This window comes from Takifugu flavidus, chromosome 12 (assembly GCF_003711565.1).
Source record: "Takifugu flavidus isolate HTHZ2018 chromosome 12, ASM371156v2, whole genome shotgun sequence".
In the NCBI taxonomy this organism is placed as follows: Eukaryota; Metazoa; Chordata; class Actinopteri; order Tetraodontiformes; family Tetraodontidae; genus Takifugu; species Takifugu flavidus.
Window position 1 is genome coordinate 1,035,832 of NC_079531.1, and position 21,623 is coordinate 1,057,454.

Sequence of the window (21,623 nt, forward strand, 5' to 3'; positions counted from 1 at the left end):
TTGTTATCGTGGCTGATTTTTACCTAATTATCGTACAATATCAGCAAAGAGCGAAATGACACTTTTTTAGCAGCCAAAAGAGCTCTGGGCCGGGTTTGTGCTGCTCCAGATCCACCCTCTGCTGCTCTATGATGTCCTGGAGCCTCCAGACTGGAGGTGGAGCCAGAATTAGCATCAGAAAGCTGCTGCTCGTTAGTGGTGCGCTTGATTCTCTGCCACAACAAACCACAGAAGGTTCATCTTACATATGCGGATGTTTATGTCACACACGTGCACTGTTCAGGTCAGGGGTCACACACGTGCACTGTTCAGGTCAGGGGTCACATGGTGCAAACAGGAGAATTAGTCTGTGTTATTATTATTATTGTTGTTGTTATTATCGTTCTTATTGTCACAAATTAAGCAACCGAACAGCTGAACATGTGTTGCTAAGGCCATTGTCCGTCCCTCCTGCTGTTGTCCGTCCCTCCTGCCGGTGTCCGTCCTGCCGTTGTCCGTCCCTCTGCTGGTGTCCGTCCTTCCTGCCGTTGTCCGGGGGATAAAACGGAAGTTTGCAGGTTTCTTTTGGCGACATTTGAGGGGAAACGTGATGTGAGTCCCAGATTCTGCAGCTGGAGGTCGTCCCGCTCGCACCCACATGATTATGTCGTGATCCGAGCCGGCCGGGGCGGCAGAGAGGCCTCCGTGCAGGACCAGACCATGACTTGTTTGGATTCTCTGCACATCCTTCCTCAGCCAAATACACTGCTGCCAGACTTAAGTCAACATCCAGAGCCGAGTTTGTCCAAGCAAGACTCCCTCTGGCCGGGGATGAACTTAAATAAAGTGTGTGTAGACAAAAAAGCACACACACACACACCGTCACACGCGCGACGTGATGGAAAAGCGGAGGCCTAACCTCCTCCTAACCCTGCAGAATTCCTCCCTGAACGCGAGCTAATGTCCACGGAGCTGAGAGTGCCTGTGACGGGTCATCACGTTCCCATTAGGAGCGGCAGGACCACATCAACCACATGCATCTTCTGCTTAAAGAGCAGGAGCACGGAGGGAGGCGGCGCCGTCGGCGTTTCTGCTGCTGCTGCATCTCTGATGCCTTTTAATGGGCTGATGGAAGACAAATAATTGTTTTGAAAGGAGATGAGCTCTGGTCTAATTCAATCTTCGCAGCGCCTAAATCCCCCCCCAAACACGCTAATGCACCTCAATGAGATTTCATAGCTCTTAAAGGGACACAATGGTGGCGCCCGCGCACGTTCCTCCAGCGGGCTTTTGTTTGTGCGGCGATGTTATCGCGCGTGTCTCCCAGATCCATAGCGATTAGCTGCTGCGTGAGCGTGCGCAGACGTATCCATCTGCTGCCGGGGCACGTGCACACCGACACAGAGAACATGCCTGCGGGGGGTCTCGCTAAAGAAAACAGACAGGAGCATTAAAGCAACGTCGTTAACGATGGATGTCGTCCCTCCTCATCGCCTCCTCCCTTCGTGGTGAATGATAGTCGAGGTAAATAATAGGGAACATTCATGCTGAGAGTTTCTATAGAATGAGGGGGAATATAAGGAGAGTTGGAGGTGGGGGGGCTCTAAGTTATGGAGTCATTACCGTGCCATTACTCCCCGCACACCGGGATTTACCGCGACAGGTCGCACAATGCAAATCGATCCGGCGTCATTGTGAGGAGCGGCGCTTTTCCTTTGGAGATTTAAGTGCACAATTTAACCCCCTTCCAGATTTTTCTCAACAATCGACTTGAATGAACTCGGAGTCACAAAAAGGCCGAAACTCGATGGAACCGGAACGAGGGTTTTTTTTCTCTCCTTTTTTAAATTTCTCATGCGTTAAAGTAGTTTGATATAATGCTCTTCATCAGATGCATTGTGCTCGCTGCACTCCTGGTCCCGTCCCTGCATGCTAAATTGAGCTGGGATCTGGGGACTCTGCAGGACATGTCGGCGCCTCGGGCTCTTTGTAACTTTCCACGGTAACAAAAGACACATTTGCAGACATTGAAACGTCTCCCCATGATTCCAAATTACATTCGGTAGCCGGCGTGTGCCTGAAAAGAGCTGTTTTTGCTCTTTCATGTGCATAAATATTCTTTATATGGCGACGCGGCCAGTCGCGGGTGAACATTACGGATGACTTCATTGTCCGGTCAGAGACGGAACGCTGATGACGCCGCGTTGGGATGAGCAGGGAATAAGGGCATAAACCTGCTGCTTCACCCAGGAGCCATTAGAGCAGAGGCGTGCACGTACGGGAGCGTGCGCAGCAAAGCCGAGTCCACAGCTTCATCATCGTTAGGCTGCTGCAGTGATGAGGCGGAATGATGGAGGGGTGAGGAGAGAGAAGACGGAACCAGAGTGGGACTGATGCAGAGGTCCCGGGAGGATTTCCCGTACATATAGATAGATGTCTGAGCAGGCGTGCACGCACACACACACACACACACACAGTTGGTGATCGTTACTGTCTCTCGGGGCAACCAGAGCGGCCTGATCAACCTCGGTGAGGAGCGGAGAACCACGGCTGCCTTGTTCGACTCTTGCTTCCTTCTCGCCGTTCAGTCCCTGCTATTTCCCGTGCACGTGCTGGATATTCTCCACATCTGGAGCGCTCATCTGATGGTTAACGCGGCGAGACTTTTGTCTCAGCCCGGCCTGGGGATTAACGACCCGCTAACGAACCTTATCTCTGAAAGTTTGGCCGCTCTCACCGTCTTTGAGAGGCGGTCCAGATCAGTTTCCACATCCCGAGAGCAGTTGATGGCGCTCGTGCGTCTCTTCGTTAGCATCATCAAGGTTGTTCTCAGCCTCGCTTCTTATCAGCTGCCGTTAGCCCGCCTGCGTCCTACCCGTGACCTCTCAGCTCTCCTCCTTCACCCTCCATTTTTATCACGGCAGAAGCAGGAGGAGGCATCAAATTGATGTTCAAACCTCCAATCATAGGGGTGATTGGCCACAGTGCATGACAATGATTGGATTTTAATTGATTAGTCACAATGTAATTGGCTAATAGGCGACAGCGTAATGAGACCGAGACGGCTTGAAAGTGATGCGGCTTCAACCTTCATCCGGGATTGTGGATGTTCTTCCCTTCATCCAGGAACAGTCGCCACGTGTTCTGAATCCCTCGATAGGAACCTTTTAGGTTCTTGGACCCGTTGTTCAAACAGGTTCAAACAGAAATAGAAGAGTTTGCTCATTAAGAGTTCTCCTCCGCCCCCCCAGGAGCTCAGGTTAGAGCCCTTTGTGATGAGAACCATCGTTTTCCCCCTTTGCAGCATCTTTCCTGACGAGCTCAACGCTCAGAAACGCTCGTTGCAGGTTAAAATGCAACATTTGCTGCGAGATTTCATCCGTAATCCCGCAGGAATGGCGTGAGTTTATTTTACACGCCGTCTAATAAATGAAGAGTTGTTAACAGGGGGGGGCCTGGCTCTGTGTGTAGCACTGCTGGACGCTAACATGGAAGGGCACAGATTGCTCCCAGCATGCACACGTGCGCCCACACGTGCACACACACAAACAGGAGGCTGCAGTTCAGGCTGGAGGCTTCAGCGTGGAGCCTGAGTTCGTCCTGAAATGATCCTTCTGAGCCTCCGTCTGCACGTTAGAGGCTTCATATGGGTTGCAAATGCATTTCCTCACCGCTCATCTTGTCGTGCCCGTGTCGTGCCCGTGTCGTGCCCGTGTCGTGCCCGTGTCGTGCACGTGTCGTGCGTGTGGCAGTCAGGGTTCTACAGCACATGGGGGCGGTGTGAGTGCTGCTCTAACAGAACAGGAACATTGATTCCCATCTGCTGCGGCCCATCTCTGGACCCGGCAGTTAATTGTGGTTTCACTGAGCATTCATCTTCCACAGCACCCCCCCCCCCCCCTCACCCCCCCACCCCCCCCACCCCGTGGTAGCTCCCTTTCTTCCCCCCTGAGGAGATTAGTGTCTCCTCGATGAAGTACAACTTGACCTTAACCCCCCCTCTTTCTCCGTCTCCTTCCCCGTCATCAACATTTGATGTAAATGCTAATGACCCCCCCACTTCCCCCCCACCCCCGTTCCTCCGCTGCATGAGGAGAAGAAAAGGAGACGTCCTCCTCTCCTGGCAGGTCAGGTGACTCAAAGGGGCTCCATGGAACATGGCTGAAAAAGAATTTAACATCCACAGTTGAGGATCATCAAACCGTCTCCATTAACAAGAGTCAGGTCAGGTCACATGAGCCTGATGTCATCATTTTCCCATCATCCCCCTCTTTTCTCTCCAGCTCTTCCCCTCTCCTCCTCCTCCTCCTCCTCCCTTTGTGGACAGCAGGCGTTCCATCTCTTATCAGTAGAATCAGCCGAGCGCAGCCACTTTCAGACGGCTGGAATTGGCCGACGCTGCGACTGTTACTGAGAAAGAGACGTTAAAGACGAGCGGAGGAAGAGAAACGCCCAAATAAAACTAGCAGAGAGTTAAACAGCAAAAAAAACAGCAGCACTTTTTCACCTTTGAATGAAAAACAGCTGCTTTTGTAAAGATTGAGGCGAACTAGCTAACGTCAAAGTAGCTAACGCTAAAGTAGACGTGAATAATGCGAGGTGGTAAAGGTGTTGAGGCTCGAGAGGAGACGCGCGGGAGCACAAAGGTGTCCACTTGTAGCCTGAATGAGGCTTCAGAACCACCAGAACATCATTCAGAGCTGAGTGGGGACGAGCAAAAGTAATCAAGGCTTCTGAGGAAGACGGGTGAGTCAAAAAGCAGCTCTTTTGGAGTCAAGAGCTTTGTGGTGATGTGAGGTGAACATTAGGTGGGTCGAGAACCTACAACAACCTGAGCCTGAGACACTGACGGAGGCCAAACGGGTCCTATGGATCGATGACGCCAGCGTATTATAATGATAATATGATATACGCTGTGTTTGTGCCACCATCACCATGACGACGTGTGTAATAGTTACATGTGTAATTTGTTTCAAACACCAGCTGGTTCTTCCGCTCCGCTCAAATCCGACGGTGGCGCTCCGCAGAGGTCGCGCTGGAGCAATCGAGCGTTTTAATGCATCTCATTAAAAGGGGAGCGGAGCGTTTGTGATGTAGGAGGCAAAGATGAAGGAGGACAAGGAGGGAGAGGAGGAGCAGGTCCGGGGGGTGATCAGGCTGTAATGGAACTAATCTCTCACCCGTCATTTGGGCGCGAAGATGAAACACGTGAACCCAAAAGCATGAAAACAAAGCCGCCCTTTTGTAGAGCCGTTCGTCCCATCGCCCCTGAACGCCTCCTGCTTGTGTTTGTTCCTGTTTACCGGCTGCACTGGTGTCACGCACCAGCGACTCACCAAACTAGGAGCCGCTGTCTCTGCCGCCCGGCTCTGAAATGTTGCATTAGCATAATCTGGCTGGGCAAACGTGTGAGCGGAGGGGGGGGGATTAGCATCTGAAAGGTTATCCACGTCCTGTTACACGTGCACGCACGCGGAAATTGAAAAGATGCGGTCAGGGTCGGAGTGGTGCGGCGACCTCTGTTCTAATCACATTATCACTGTTAATTAACGACGGCGAAGACGAGCTGATCGGATGACTGACGCGACCTCTGAGATGCCCCTCGGTGGCTCTCCGGTCATGTGACACCATTCCCGCGGCGCGCAGCGCGCGCCGAGCCAAGCGGCAACCGACAGTCGTTAGCTTGGCCATCGAGCAGGAAAATGCTAGCACGAGCCGCGCGGCATAGCCGCTAGCATGCTACGCCAGCCTAGCTCCTTTTTTAAGAGGTTGAAGGAAGATTTACATTTTTTGTGGCAGGAGAAATATCGACATTAACGCGCAGAGTGATCCGTCAGTATTCCAAGTCCGTCATCAGACGCCGGAACGAGGTGGCGCCGTAAAAACGCTCGTCTGGAATCCCGCTGATTTACCGCAGCGCTGACCTTTCTCTAATCTGCTGTCTGTGTTTGATAAGACGAGGCGCAGCCCCGCGGCTCCGGCGACGCTCCGGCGACGCTCCCTTCCAATCCCCAATGAAAACTCCCCATTTATCCCGTCGTGTGGATGGGAAGCGCTTCAGCGGGAGGACGGACTCTGATCATTGACGTGACGGAGCGGAATGTGCTGGGAATGATTGATGAATGACTCCTACCGTCAACGCGCATTAGCTCAGCTCGGAGATGGCGAACGTGTCCGGGACCGGAGATCCACGATCTTCCTAACGCACTCTCATTCCAACCCTGGGTAACTGCCCCCTACTGGTGCTCACTGGCGCTGCGCCGCCGCTCCTCGCTAACCAATAGCTTCCTGATTGCAGCCTTCTTTTTGTTAGCATGTTAGCATTTGTCGAATCCTGCGTTCACGCTCTCGGAGGAATTTAAAGGACGTTGGGATGAAATCACCTCTTTCTTCCTGAGAACGGCCCCCCCCCGACCCGCTGGGATGGAACTGACGGAATCGTTGCCGCTGCCGAATAATTTCATCCAATTTGAAACGATTGGAGCCCAAAGTGTCGCCGTTCAGACGGGAGATAAAGGAAATGTGATTTCAGGAGGCAAAAGATGTGAGAAGCTGCGATTCTGGGAATAAAAACGCACGGATGCTGTTTGGGAAAGGAAAAGTTGGGCCCTCCAGATGTGTGTTCATCATCCAGCCATGTGGTCAGAGGAGGACAAAAAGACAAAAAAAAACATGAGCTCGGCACGATTTTTCCTGGTTTCCGGGCACCAGCAGCGTAGCTCCGGCTCCTGAACCCTCCTCGGGACGGGAGTGGGGGGGGGGGCATCGATTTCCATGTTGCACCAATCAATGCGCTCACGGATGGACTGCCCCCCCCACAGGAGTCACTCAGGGTTTACTCCGAGGTGGGATGCGTTTGTTCTCATTCCTGAAGCGCTCCTCAGATTCCCATCTCTTTGTCCCAGTGAACGTGGGGCTTCTCCAGGCTCGTACTTCTGCACATCTGTGCCTCCAGATGTGCAGATGCGTCGCCTCTGATAAACACTCAGGATGAAGCGATCCGGTTTATCCAGGCTCGGCGTTGGGAGCACTTTTTGACGACAAGATTTCCCGACTTTAAGAGTTCTATTTATTGGGAATCTCCAAATATGGGCATTGCTGAAAAGCCGGTGACTTTCCTGAAAATGAAGGAAAAACACATGTGTGTATGTGTGTGTGTGTGTGTGGAGGGTGTGTGAAGGGTGTGTGAAGGGTGTGTGTGGAGGGTGTGTGTGTGTGTGTGTGTGTGTGGAGGGTGTGTGTGTTTACATCCATTAGTGGACGCTGATCACAGCTCTGCTGATCACAGCTAGTGGATGTGAAGCCATTTGAAAGGTCAAAGGTCACGGCGGCTCTGGCGACCATGACCCAAAGAGCATCTTCACTCAGAATTGATCCACTTTGGCGAACGTTGTTGTTTCTGTCTCTTATCGTGCGACAGCTGTGAGCGGCGGTCGGGAACAGGACCCTCTTTAGCCCTGGACTGGTCCCTTTCCTCGTGTTCTGACCCGTCTGGACCGTCCTGTGGCGGGGACACCGTGAGGGGGGGGGGACGCTTCGCCACGTCGGGGAACGCCATTTTAAAAAAGGGACAATTTTAAAAGGACTCATCTGCCGAGAGTCACATTCCCGACTCGGCTTAATCGGCAGTGAGATGACGGAGGGAAGTAAAGGGCAGCGTGCGCCTGGTTAGCACGCCTGTGCACATGTGTGCACGTGTGTGCACGCCTGTGCACGTGTGCTAGCGTATCTGTGAGCCCTTTAACGCCGCTCTGCTGCGTGAGGAGACGATTCTGCTCTATTGATTCGCTTTGGAGCGAAATAAATAACGAGGTGATTTTGCCGAAGAGAAACTTAAAAGGTTACGGAAAAGGCGGGAGCGTTTCCGACGCTCGCCGCCGACGCTAACGGGACGCTTGTTTTCCTGTGCGTGCGACTCGCCGCTGAAAGGTCGCGACCCCCCGGCCGCCATCAGGAGATTCCAAATGGCGCCTTTTGTCCATTTTCTCTCCTCGGCCAGTAAAAACCGTGTAGATGTTAGCTTTGATGTAAGATGTTTGCTTTGATAAACCGGGGTCACGTAGAGGGCAGCGGACGCTGTGTGTGCACGTGTGTGCACGTGTGTGCACGTGTGTGACAGATAAACATCAGCTCTGCTTTATAGAGCAACACACCAGAGCTTTTACCGAAGGAAGCAACCGTGAAATGATGTTCTGCTCATGAAGGAACCATGACCAGAACCTCAGCCCAACAGAACCTCAGCCCAACAGAACCTCAGCCCAACAGAACCTCTTCAACCCTTCTATATATATTTTGTGTGTTTCTGTATATTTCAACAGCTAATTATTGTGCGAAATCATTTTAAAATGCTATTAAAGTGTCAAAACCTGTGGTTTTGACACTTTAATAGCTCATCATTCCCTGAAAAAGCCGAGCAACTGTTTATATGTCATCATTAGCATCATTAACATCATTAGCGTAGCGCGCCGCTAGGACACAGCGGTCATGTGACTCCAGCGGCGCCGTTACAGGTCAGAAATTGTGTCCTGTTTTCCTTTAAATTGATTAGAAGATGAAGCGCGTTCGGTTCTGGTTCACGTCGCTGGAGGAGTCAGCAGCTAATCATTTAGCATCGGAGCGTTAGCACTGTTGTAAGTGGCAGCAAAGTGTCTCCTGGGAATCTGCAGCTGATTCGGAAGCGTCTCCCTCCTCCGTCTCCATCCGACCTTTGATAGGCTGAATTATGTGAGAGGAGGGAGGAGAAGCTCCGTCTGTTTGGAGGGACGTTGGGAAACTGGTGGGAAAATTCGAAGCGCTCCCGGGAGGCTGATTTACTGTTGAGGATAAATAGATTCAACTTTCAGTTTTGGGTGATTCTGATTAGCAAAAACAATCAAGTATCCGTCGGCATTCCCAACATCAAGGATTTAAAGGTCAGCCGGACGCCCACGCGGCAGAAGGGAGAGAATCCGAAGTTGGGAACCAGCCCCCCCTCAATCCTCCAGACTCCTCATTAGCTGTCACGGCTAACGGTCCGACAGCGCTACGCCCTGTATTACACATTTATCGGGGTTATGCACTTGTCCCGACGCCAAGCGGAAAATTAGCATTTTCATCTGCTTTCAGATTTTTCATTTTTTTATTTTCCCGGTGCTAACACCCCCCCCCCCCCCCCCGGCTGCCACTTCAGTCCCCGGAGCATAATCACTTAATGCTGTGTGAACAGATGAGAACCTAAACTGGACCGTGTCCGTGCACGGAGAGGAACTGGGAAGACGTACGCGGGCTCACGCTCATCTTTTATTCAACGTCGGCTCGATGATGGGATGTAATCGGACCCTCAGCTCGACCGTTTCCTTCTCCGGGGGGAGAGAAGCGAGCTCTGGGGGAGATTAGCATGAATCGTGGCTAACCTAGCTTCTTCTCTGTCCCCTCCACAGTGAACAAGCACAAGCCGTGGATCGAGACCTCGTACCACGGGGTGATCACCGAGAACACCGACATCGTCCTGCTGGATCCGCCCCTGGTGGCCCTGGACAAGGACGCCCCCGTTCCCTACGCAGGTAGGACGCATGGCGGCGCGGACTTCCCATCCATTAGCAGTGGGAATGTCCGGAATCAACCTCACGGGGACAGAGAGAAAATGAGTCAACCTGGTTTAGACTCTGCTCACTTTGGGACCCTTCCAGCTCGTCCAGAGGGGGACGTGGGAGGACGTTAGCGGGGGGGGGTCGTCCATCCCAGCCCGCCCCTCCTGCCAGGCTGCTAATGTAGCCAAGGCTGGAGACCACTGCTGGGTCCCCGGAGCTGTGCTGGATGGATAAATGGAGTGTGTGTGTGTGTGTGTGTGTGTGTGTGTGTGTGTGTGTGTGTGTGTGTGTGTGTGTGTGTGTGTGTGTGTGAGGGCTGGAGGGGGCTCACTATAATGGCCACCCTACAGGGAGAAAGACAGAAATGATGAGACGGGGGGAGGGGGGACCAGCATGTGTCCTCTGGCTCCGGCAGACTGACATCAGCAAACCAGGAAAAATCCCAAAGTGCACGGTGACGCAGACACGTGCACGAGCCGCCACCAACGCCACCGTTTGGGGGCCGATGATTGGCTGAATTACCACCAGAGGTTCGTTAACTCGTTGGTTATTCCTGGGTGTTTCCTGCCGCAGCGGGAACTCTCCTCACCTACAGTTCAATTATGGTTTCCGTTCCCTTTTCCCGATCCTCGACACCTCGGAGCCCCCGGAATGACGGGAAGGAGTGGCGGGACACCGATAACAGTTGGGCCTCATTAATCAGGGCGCCCAGCTTTTTAATTACCGTTGATGCTAACTGTGCGGAGGACCGCACCCCCTTCCGAAAGGGGCACTTTAGACGAGGCGGATTTAAACGTTCCTCTTTATTAAGACTTTCATTTTTCCGCCTGTGTTTTCCAGCTGATCCCAAGTGGGTAATCCCACCCAAACTCCCAGTAATTCCGCAGTCGTTAGCATCACTCTGCACCTGTCCGCTAATCCTCTCGGACTGCCGAGCAGCAGCTGCCGCACTCGTTGGTCCAGAACAACAGGGAACGCCGCAGCGGCTCACCCGGGCTTCGCGGGGTTTTTCCCAGAGATGGAAATTATACAGCGGATACAAATATTTCATGTTTGCAATTCTGTCGGAGCGCTTGTACGTCGCCCCGAGGTACAGAAGCGGATCAGAAAAGACCTGTGTGCTTCAGATAACACACAGACGGATCCGGCTGCAGTTTTCCACTGCAGCTAAAACGCGTCTTTTATTCCTGAGTTACAGGTATTTGGGAAAAATGTGCACGTTTCTGCCACAACTGGCTTGTTAGCTGACGAGTACCTGTGCTAGCTTACTGTCGAGTTTCCCATCCAGTCACCGTTCACGAAGTGAATAATTCAAAATGCAGTAAAGTCGTGTTTTGTAGCTGCCGGGTGACATTCCGGAAAACATTCCGTGTCAGGGAAATTGCTGTGGATGCAACAGAGATCCAACACGTTCGCAGTGAAATGAGACACCTGAGCAGACCTGTCACCAAGTTATCCCTGCAAATGCTAACATGCCGTTAGCGCTGTGATAAAGTTAGAGCACTTGTGGAATTGAACTATCCGTCACCAGACGGATGAAACGTTTGGATCCGTATTGAACGGATCCGTATCGTAACTGAACCTGAGCTGAGCTCTTCCAGACAACTGCTGCCCTGAATAATCACAATAACCACAGACCACCGTTGCACAGTGTTAGCGTAGCGGCGCAGGAGCGCTACCCACACATTTAAGAGCCTTTGGAATTCCAACCATCGGATCCAGCTGATCCAACGCATGCAAATTAAAACCCCCTTGGCCTCCTCTCCGATGACCCCCCGACCTCTGTGATAGCGCTTAATAGATTTAAGTGAGCCGGCGCTCAGCTCCATTATGTTGTCATGTTGAAGTAGCTCCTCTTCAATCAGCTGCTGCCGCTCTGCAGTGGATCGCAGCGCTCCGGCTCCTGCAAGTGCCGCTGCGCCGCACGGCAGCCTGTCCCGCGTCCTGTCCCGCGTCCTGTCCCGCGTCCTGTCCCGCGTCCTGTCCCGCGTCCCGTCATGGACGCACGCACTGGCAGCCATCTGGGAGACGCGTGTGTCGGTGCTGCGCCGGTTCCCCGGAGCGGTGCGGCTACAGAAGGCGCACGATGCTAATGTCTCACCTGCCATTGAGGCGGTCTCGGCGCTCCCAGACGGTCCCAGTGCTCCCAGACGGTCCTGGGGCTCCCAGACGGTCTCGGCGCTCCCAAATGGTCCTGGGGCTCCCAGACGGTCTCGGCGCTCCCAAATGGTCCTGGGGCTCCCAGACAGTCTCGGTGCTCCCAGACAGTCCCGGCGCTCCCAAATGGTCCCGGCGCTCCCAGATGTTCCGGAGCTGTGAGTCAAATGTGTGATAAATGTGTGGGAATGAGATAAACACGGGATGATTACAGAGGTTACAGATCAGGGCTGCAGTCGATCCTTCTCTTCCAGCCTCCGATAAAACACGTTAATGTGCACGTTGGAACGAGCGTTCCAGAGCTCCGAGCCGCTCACGGAGACATCAGCCGGAGCGCCCAGCCAAATGGACACGGGCTCCAGGTGTGAGCCAATGACACACACACACACCTTCATTAATAAAACATGGGAGCGTTCCGAAGCTGTGGCCGAAGGCTTCCAGGCAGATCCCAGAGTACAAACATTCCAGCATCAAACCTGGAATGTGAAGAGGGAATGACTCCGGTGATTGGGTCAGAATATCCGGACTGCAAGAGGACCTTCGCAGATGTAGACGTGTGAATCTGTTTCCATGGGAACCCTGAACCTCTTCACCTCCACCCATGTTTTCCAGGTGAGCAGGCTCCGCCTTTTTATCACGCTCCGCCTCAAAGGCCAGAGCGGCGACGCCGGACTTGTCCAACATTTGTCCCGGGTTGTTTCGGGAAGCACTCGGGATGTTGTGACGGACGCGGGACCGAAGGCCGGCGCAGCGACGGCGTCCTCGCCTGGAAGACAGCGGAGCGTCAGTCCGCCGTTGTTCACGCGCTCGTTTATTAACGAAGTACTGAAATCCAATCAGCCTCCGCACTCAAGCACACAGGGGACGGAATTAGGCTTTGGAATGAGGTTTTTTAGCTCCTTCGCCTCCGTGATTCCTTCCCCGAGCGAGAAGATGGGGCAGATTTAGACGCCCGACTGTCCCCTCTTGGAGGGAACGTCGGCCCCAAAAGTGACGTTTGAGATCATTAATAAAGAGTTTTCAAATAAGATCAAAACAATCCGAGGAAAGACTTTGGTGCACGGCAAACGGAGGCGGATCCCAAAGTGACACCACCGATCCCGGGATTCCGGCGTCCCGCTCTGCTTAGCGGATGAGCCGCGACGCTCTTCACTATCGTTGGATGTCGGAGCAGCTGAACACATGCTCGCGCGTTTGCTAACAGCTAACGCTAAGACAACATCGTGTTTAGCTAAAGGAAAGAAAAGGCATCATAGATGCGATGTTTGCTAGCTGTAGCGGTAGCTAGCTCCATCGACGGGATGCGGTGAACATTAGAGGCTAATGTGAGGTCTCTGACGTGCACGTCCGCTTGAGCTGTCGGGAATGAACGATGTTAGCCGCAGCTGGTCGGCGTGGACCAAAACGAGGGGTGATTATTGTTGTGTCCGTTCTGGGATGGGCTGGTGAGAGGTGCGTCACGTGACCTGGTGGTGGAGCGTCTGCAGATTCACTATAAATTAAGTGAACAAGATTGGCCAGCGGAATCCAATCTGCTCCCAGCCTCAGTCATTTCGTAAAGTTGACGATGCCTGGGAGCTCGTGACAGTCCAATTAAAGACATTTGCATATCGGGGGCCTTAAATTATTGTCACCCGCTGGAGCATAAAATAGAGGGTGCGACGCGGGGTAGATAGCGGCGGGGGCTTGTACTCAGCAGCGTGTGGATGAGGGTTAGCTTACTCTCATTAGCTTACGCGCTGCACGTGCATGCTACGTTTTAGCCTCTTTTATTGGGAGCTGCTATCGGTGTCTCCGTGCACTTGAAAACCTCTCCTCGCCACTTTACGCCTCCCCTCTCAGCGCCGCCGTTTTCGCCGTTGTTTGCTCTCGCCGATTTCCTCCGGGAATATCGCCACGGCAACAATTAAGGCGACCTCAACCGATGTAAATGAGCCTCGTTCCTTCGTCGTTTCTCTGCCAGCGCAGTTTTTTAAAAGGATCCTGAGATTTCGTCAACCTTTAAACTTTTAACAATGAAAAATAAAAACCCGCATCCGTGTTTTTAACCGGTAGAAAACAAAACATATAAAAATTCTATCTGGAGGCTAAAGATGCTGCAATCACGGAGCTGTAAAATGGCTCCATAACCCGGAATAAAGGTGTGTTTTTCCAGCCTCCCACCGTTTGATTTGCCTGGAATACCTCACACTCTTGCCTGGGGCGTGTGTGTGTGTGTGTGTGTGTGTGTGTGTGTGTGTGTGTGTGCGTGTGGATCTGGGCTGATGTCATGGAGGCACAACCAACAGGAGGCGCCGCTCAAGTCGAGCTTTGTCAGGTGAGAGACAGCAGCAGGGTTTTCCGAGGAATGGCTGCAGGCTGTACACGGAGGCCGCGTCAGGCTCCGCTCCGCCTCTTCCTCGCTGGTTCTGCGGTTTGCATCAGCACCACCGTTAGCGGAGCACCGGAGTGGCGCCGCGGGCGTCCCGATCACGCCTCCGTTACACCCGTATCCGTGTTCACCCTCTTTTATCCCAGACTTACACGGACTGGGATTAGCTGCTGGAACCTGCGGCGCATCGCTCACGTGTTACTGAGGCTCGTGCGTGAGCCTCATCGGAGCACCAGGAGGACTCTGTGGGACGGGCACGACCGTGCACGGCGACCTCGGGGTGCGCGGGATGCGTCGGGAGGGCTGCAGTTGCTCCCTTTGTCCTCCGGGGGCAACCCTGAGTCCGTGCTGTGTTTCCTCCAGCAGGTTCATTCATGCATCCTCGTTCATCACGACAGGTGTGTCCAACCCTTCAGATGAGCTGGATGCTAGCTGGATGCTAGCTGGATGCTAGCTGGATGCTAGCTGGATGCTAGCTGCTAGCTGGCTGGTTAAGAGCTTCTTGCATGAACTCCCTACAGTCATCTGTAAAAGAACCACAGAATTCACAGTGAGAAGGTTGTGCCTGTAATCACAGGTTCTTCCTGGTTCTGGAGGTGTGCCTGGTGCCGACCTGAGGGGGCGGAGCCAGCGGTGGCTGCCAGTCTCGGCTCCTCCTCCGCCTGCTTGATCCCTTTTTAAGGCACCGACGGCTCCGAGGAGCCGGGAAAAGACTCCTCGTCGGGCTCCGGTATCAGAGCTGTCATAATTCATTGAAATGAAACGCCAGTGGGAGGCAGGAGACACGGAACCGCACAAAAAGGGGGACGGGAGCGTGCACGGGGGAGACAAAGTGACGGCTTTTTATCTCCGTCCACTTGACGCCCAGGAAAGGAGGCGAAAAGCGGCGATAAAAGGAGACACGAGTGATGAATGTTGGAGGAGTCGAAACGTTAATAGGCCGATGCTGGATGGGAGCAATTTGCCAATATTTAATTAACTCTAATGTGATCAATCAGTTGCACGGCGGCGCTGTTGCACGGCGGCGCTGTTGCACGGCTGTCATCACGCTCATCCTATAGCTGAAACACTCCGCAGCCCCGTGAGGAGCCTCCTCCTCCCTAATTATTCTGTTTTCGTCCACTTTTCTCCACTGACTGACGAATACTTGTTTTTTGGCGTCTTTATTCCCTCCAAAGTCAAACTAAAGGCAGGAAAACGACGTCCGATAACTATAAAAGCTGCTCGCCACCCGTGATGGGAATTCAAGAGTTAGCCGAACTGTATCCCAGCGGCGGGACGGCCTCGCTAACCTGTCAGGAATATCCATCCCATCTCCTAAAAGTGTCTCAGATGATGGAACGCCGCCATTCCAAGTTGAAACGAAATGCAAATTGACGGCCTCCGTTATGCCCGCTCCGATCTCCTACTTGACCTTTAGAACGCGGCAGCTTCAAATCTGCCCCCCACCCGATGATTTATTTTTGGTTGACTTCATAATCACAGTAAGATTTAACCCCCCGAGTCTGAAATATGTGAATCGGCCGGTAAAAGCTTGGTTATTCAATCCTGAACATAAATGATGGAATAAAGCCGGAGCGGCTCCTGGAGATCCAGCCGCTCCCACTGGCACCGGGAGCACGAGGAACCCCGTCTTTTCCCCGTGTTCACGAGCTTTCAGACTCGCCGCTCCTGGAACTCCTGGAACTCCTGGAGCTCCTGGACCTCCTGGAACTCCTGGAACTCCTGGAGCTCCTGGAGCTCCTGGAACTCCTGGAACTCCTGGAGCTCCTGGAGCTCCTGCTTTCATTCTGGGATTACGGCTGTTGGAGGTGAAGCCCAACAAAACCAGGAGTCAGCCGGTGTCGCCTGGAGTTGAGCAGAACTTAAGAGCTTGTTAAGAGCTCGTTAAGAGCTCGTTAAGAGCTCGTTTGTCGCCCGTTGTTTACGTCCCAACCCCGTAAGGAAGGCGGCGACAGAGCGGCGAGCGGACGGCGTGCCGATGTTTGCGCTCCTTTGTTGGTGGTTTCTGTGTGATCAGGATTAAGCTGTAAACATCTGCTTCATGAGCATCAGATAATCCTCTAATCCCGTTTTACATCCTCTGGATTCCTCGACTGGAGGACCAGCTGATAACGTTGGTGGCGTCTGGTTGCTTCATGTCCCGTGGGGGGGTTTGCGGAGCGTCTGTGGCTTCAGCGCAGTACTGACGGGTCACTTTCATTAGCTCGTCCAGGAAATACACGGCTCCGAAAACCACCACAAACCAGCGCTGATTTATTCCCTCTGGGATTATGTGTTAATTACAAAGGGCTAATCAATAGCTTCCAGTAAATGATGGCTCAGAGGCAGGCCTGTGTGTGTGTGTGTGGTGTGTGTGTGTGTGTGTGTGTGTGTGTGTGCGTGTGTGTGTGTTGCACCTGCGTGATGGATGGTGTGGATGTTGGAGCCATCAGCAGTGTTTTACAGGCTGTGAGTGAGCGGCTACTCCGAGGTGACCCTGTGACAGGCGGCCTGGAGCTGAGCCAGCAGCCGGAAAAGCCAATACCCAGCTGGAATTACGACGGTCGGGAGACGTCCTGCAGCTCCGCAGATAAAAATACCGCCTCCCCGGCGTGCGCTGCCGGCTGAAATAAGGCCGCTGTGCCTCGGCGCTCCGAGGGGCCGAACATCTTTGCTTTGGCTGCGGTTTAGGAGGGAATGGGAGCGTTTGAGGGGACGGTCGGGGATTCATTTTTGGGAATTCCTGTGGAGCGGAGGCAGTTACTAATGAGAAGTCCCATGGGACGGTGTGTTTAAAAGCCCCGACACACCAGTGATGGATGGTTTCATTTTCATGTGGAACCATCCATCCAGCCCCAGATGGTTCCACGGCTTCCTCCTCTGAGATGCAGGAAGCAGCAAACCTGCCTGGAATGGTGGCGGCGGCGTTCCCTCAGGCAGCTCCGAGTGGCTGAGGAGTGTTTGGTTGAGGTGATTTGATGAATGGGCCGGATTAATGAGCGCAGCCAGGAAAACATATGAAATGAGAGGATGAGCGAGATGGAGCCTTTGGAAGCGTCATTTCATCAATGCTATTAACATTAGCTTTGAAATTAGCAATCAGATCCCTGCTGTCACACGGGAAAAATAATCAAGAAAATCATCAGGACACTAATGGAAAACTCTCTTATCAAGGGCTCCTCGTCAGATTTAGGGTAATTACATGTTTCGGGGTCGTGTCGGTCGTGTTTATGGTTTGATTTCACCTGTTAAAAGTCTGTAAATATTAAGATTTGCGTCTCGTATAAAGCCGTCACGGATGGAGGGGCGCGCGTGCTCTGGCGGGAAGGATAAAACAGGGAAAGCCCGCGGAGTGGCAGCGACATGCTAATACAACCGCCAGGAATTTTTGTAATTTTCTGGATGAAAAGCATCATTTAGCCACGGACAAATTTGCGTGCGGCTTGGCAGTAATTACAATCTGGTGATATGATTACACGAGGGCGTCGGCGTGAGCGGCGCCGGGCTTTGAGTGAGGCGAAGAACTGCGACAAAACAAGGACAAAAGGAAAATTAATCCCAACACGTTATTCCCGTGCTCGCTCGAGAACTTTAATTAGCATTCGACGCAGAGTGTTCGTCATTAGCAGCCGTTGTTTCAGTCAACATGTTTGCAGAGCTGCGATTCGTTAAAGCCGAGACGGAAAGTTTGGAAAGTTCCGGAAGAAAACATGCGTCTTTGTGAGGACTTTGAGGAGTGGGCGACCTTTGCTAATGGGGAAAAATGGGAATAACGGGGGTTTGTTGGAGACATTGAAGGTCTCTTTACTGCCCCTTGAATGATGGCTGTTTTTTTTTTTTTCATTTTTCTTTGTAACTGATGATAAATGAGACGAATGAAGGATGTGAAGATTCAACAGTTTTCCATGTTTTCTTCCCTCCGTTTCCCACCTTTAGCCCATTTTAGCATCTCGCGGCTGTTGCGAGTGTCTGTTAAACAACCGGAGTTGAGACGTTTCCTTGTTCGGAATCTCCGTTTGAAACTTTCAGCCCATTTACTCGCAGACGTTTGCGAGCGAGCGCTTCGGCCCTCTAACGATGCTAAAACGCAGCATTAGCGGCGACGTCGTTAGCGCCGATTAGCTGCTGAAGTCCATCGACACTGAAAGCATCACAGTTATTCCGGTTTGGTTCACTGGGAAAAACTTCCTTCAGCCTCCAAATTTGTGAATTTGTCTCATCTTTTTTTAACACTTCCGACCATTCCCGCTTCTCCTTTAATCACTCATGTATCTCTCTGCTGCTTCCCTCGGCCGCTCTGTTCAGACCTTTTTTCCCGACTTCCTGATGTGGGAACGTCGTTACCGGACGCTAAAATGACGTAATTAGGCCGAAGAGCGCAGATGGTGACCAGTCGCAGCTTCTGTGAGCTCCTCCGTGCTGCTTTTGTTACCGTTTCCTCAGTCACGTAGGCTTCATTAACCCCCCCCCACACACACACACACACTCACACACACTCACACACACACACACACTCACACACACACACACACACACACACACACACACACACACACACACACACACACACACTCACACACTCAGCCCTGATCGCCCATTTTAAACCCTGTTTTATGTTTAAAATAAATTCCCATCTGCACTTTCATTTCTTCTTTTCTGCTCCTCGTTTCTTGATGGGCGGATGGGGGGGGTCCTGCAGAGACGAGGAGGTTCAGGCTGGTGCCTGAACAAAAAAGCTCGTTAGCTCGTTGCCTGAAACAGCCCAAGGTTGCAGCAGTTTGTCAGGCTGCTGTTCAACCGTCAGCAGCCGTGTGATGAAAAATGTAACATTTACAATTGATTTTTTCTGGATTATTGTCGGTCGTAACCAAAGAAACGGCTTTAATTCAGCAACCGGCTCCGTTAAGCCTCAAACGCTCGTCAAGCCCAGTTGTATAATTGTGTGTTTTTTACATTGGTGCACTAAGAGTGGCAGCAGTCGCCCCACTGATCCTTGTTTCCCTCTGTGTGACGTCCGATAGCATAAAACTTTTAAACACAATTGTTTTACAGAGTTGGCAGTTCAACACCACGGTGACATCAGCAATAAATCCGTAGGAGAGGACCAAAGGTGGGAGCGGGAAGAGCGGGAAGAGCGGGCCGCGTCCCTCGCCGTGGTCGGTGGTTGTTTATCGCGCGATGCTGTCGCGGCGGCCGATGAGCAGCTTGATTTGCAGCGCCGCCTCCGTTTACTGTCTGATTTGTGATAAGGGTTCTCTCCTGAGGAGGAAATCAGGGCTAATTTCACACTTTGTGCTTCCCTCCCTTTGTCCCCCCACTCGTGCACCTCTCAGGACTCCCACGCACGGCCCGGAGGCCCAATTCTACCCAACGACACAAAGGAATTGTTCCAACACGGGTGAAGTCATAATAGAAATTGTGCGCTAAGTGGCTGCTGCTTAATTTCATATTGATGTTTGAAGCAATGGCAACAATGGCTTCTAATTAGAGCGACACTAATTGCAGACCTCATGATTGGCTGGTGGAGTGACGGCGTGAGGGCAGATTAGACACTTGAGCCCCTGTTGATGGAAGTTCTGATGCCGTCGGAACCGTTAATAATAAAGTTTATGTTCACGTTTCATGACATTATTAAAAGAACGGGGTTGGAGAGCAGGGACTGGCACGTGCGCGCAGGCACTGGCACGTGCGCGCAGGCTGTGCACTGATAATGAATCAGAAAGTCGTTTCTCATTAACTTAATGAGCACCTGTGGTTGAAACATGGAGGCAGAGCTGGGAAGGTCCTCACAACAATAGCAAACACCCGTGTGTGTGGTCTGAAGGCAGAATTGGGATTAAACATCAACCTTTTTAGGGAACCAGCTTTGGACGAATCCATCGATCCCGTTTTGGTTTCCATTCGATTTAAAGCATTAGGTCAGCGTAAATGAAGGAATTGGAACGCCGACGTTCCGACATCCAGCAAACATCTCACCAGTGATACTGGGATTATTTCCAGTTGTCCTCCCGAGACGATACGGCTGGATTATGCCGCCTTGGCGCTAAAGGTCGGGGTTATTAAGCAGCCGCCGCTGCCGCGTCTCCGGCGTGGACGTTCCCGTCACGCGTGGCGCCTGTCCGGCCTGACGGACGGCTGGCGGGTGTGTTTTTCCCGCTGCGTGCAGATCGGATCATTTGGGCTGATCCCGGAGAATGAAAGGGAATTAGAGAAGGTCAGAGCGTGGCGCCGTGTTTCACTGCTGTCTGATGTAATGGGAGGCTGGGGGGGGGGGGGGGGGGGGGGAGGGGGGGTGGGGGGGGGGGGTAAGGATGGGGGGGTAAGGATGGGGGGGGGGTAGAGGGAGGGGGGGTAAGAGGGGGGGTAAGGATGGGGGGAGGGTTAAGGATGGAGGGGGGTAAGATGGGGGGGGGGAAAGATGGGGTGGGTAAGGATGGGGGGAGGGTTAGGATGGAGGGGGTATAAGGATGGGGGGGTAAGGATGGAGGGGGGGTCGCTCCGATCCGCACCTCTCGGATTCCTCTCACGGTGTGTGTGTGGTGTGTGTGTGTGTGGCTGCCGTCATGTGATCGTGTAAAGAGCGATGACGCAACATCCGCCGGTACGTGAACACGTGTCGCCGCGGCCGGCCTCCGTTTATTTCCGAACGCCGGCGTTCCCGTTTGCATATCTGCGATCGGCCGCGCGTCTCTTCCCCGATGTCATGAATCACAAAGGATCGTGGGTAATCCGTCAGAAGGGACTGAAGCAGGCGGCGAAATGTGATCAATAAATCAATACATCGATCACATCTGGCGACACGACAGGCTGCCGTTCCGGCCCGGAATAATCGCACTGACCCCCCCCCACCCCCCCAAAAAAAAAGAAATGTAAATTTATCTCCATAGATGAAGTGTAATGGCTTCTCTGGAGGCTCAAAGGGGGGGTCCCAGGACGGGATCCCGTCCCTCTCCCCTCATTTTCCGGCCCGTCTTCCGGAGGATGAATGAGTGGATCTGTCAGTTCTGCCTGCTCCTGTCGGGATCCAGGCGTCCGGAATCGTGTTTCATCAGCAGTATTCCGGCTGAAGGATGAACACAAAGCAGGTTTGCTGATGAGGGATCACAGAGGACACGATTCCATCCCTCCAACATTCCTTTCTTCTTCCTGACAGTTTCTCATTAACACCGCCTGTGATCCAGTCAGAAAAGAGAATTCCGACAGGCTGGATTAGGATGTTTTTAAATTTGGATTGTCATTCCGTTGTTCATTCCCAGCAGGGACAACCTGCCTGGCAGGATCGTGCACGACTTTCCTCTCACAGTTTGGTTTTTCCTAGATCTCCACGTCGCTCTCCTTTCAAAATAAAAGCATCGCTGAGTCGCTTTGACCCCAAACATGGATAAAACTTCATCCCAAATGTGGGAATGAGCAGGATTCAGGGTAATTAACACACTTAGCCTAACGAGCTAAGCTAACTGCCGGAATTGTTGATCTCTCCCCAGTATGATCGGGTCAGGTTGTTTCCTTTGGAACGCCTTACGTGGGGATAATTCCTGTTTATTCCGGCCTTGCTCCGGGTCAGG

At 52.7% G+C, this 21,623-nt stretch overlaps 1 protein-coding gene across 1 annotated transcript in view; it reads left to right on the forward strand.

Moving 5' to 3' along the window:
- The window catches only part of LOC130534840 (calsyntenin-2-like), a 105,151-nt gene that overhangs the window by 33,280 nt on the left and 50,248 nt on the right, over nucleotides 1-21,623 (forward strand). Inside the window, exon 2 of the mRNA XM_057049432.1 lies at nucleotides 9,399-9,521. Coding sequence (XP_056905412.1) covers nucleotides 9,399-9,521 — 123 coding nt within the window. The remainder of the gene's footprint in view (nucleotides 1-9,398; nucleotides 9,522-21,623) is intronic.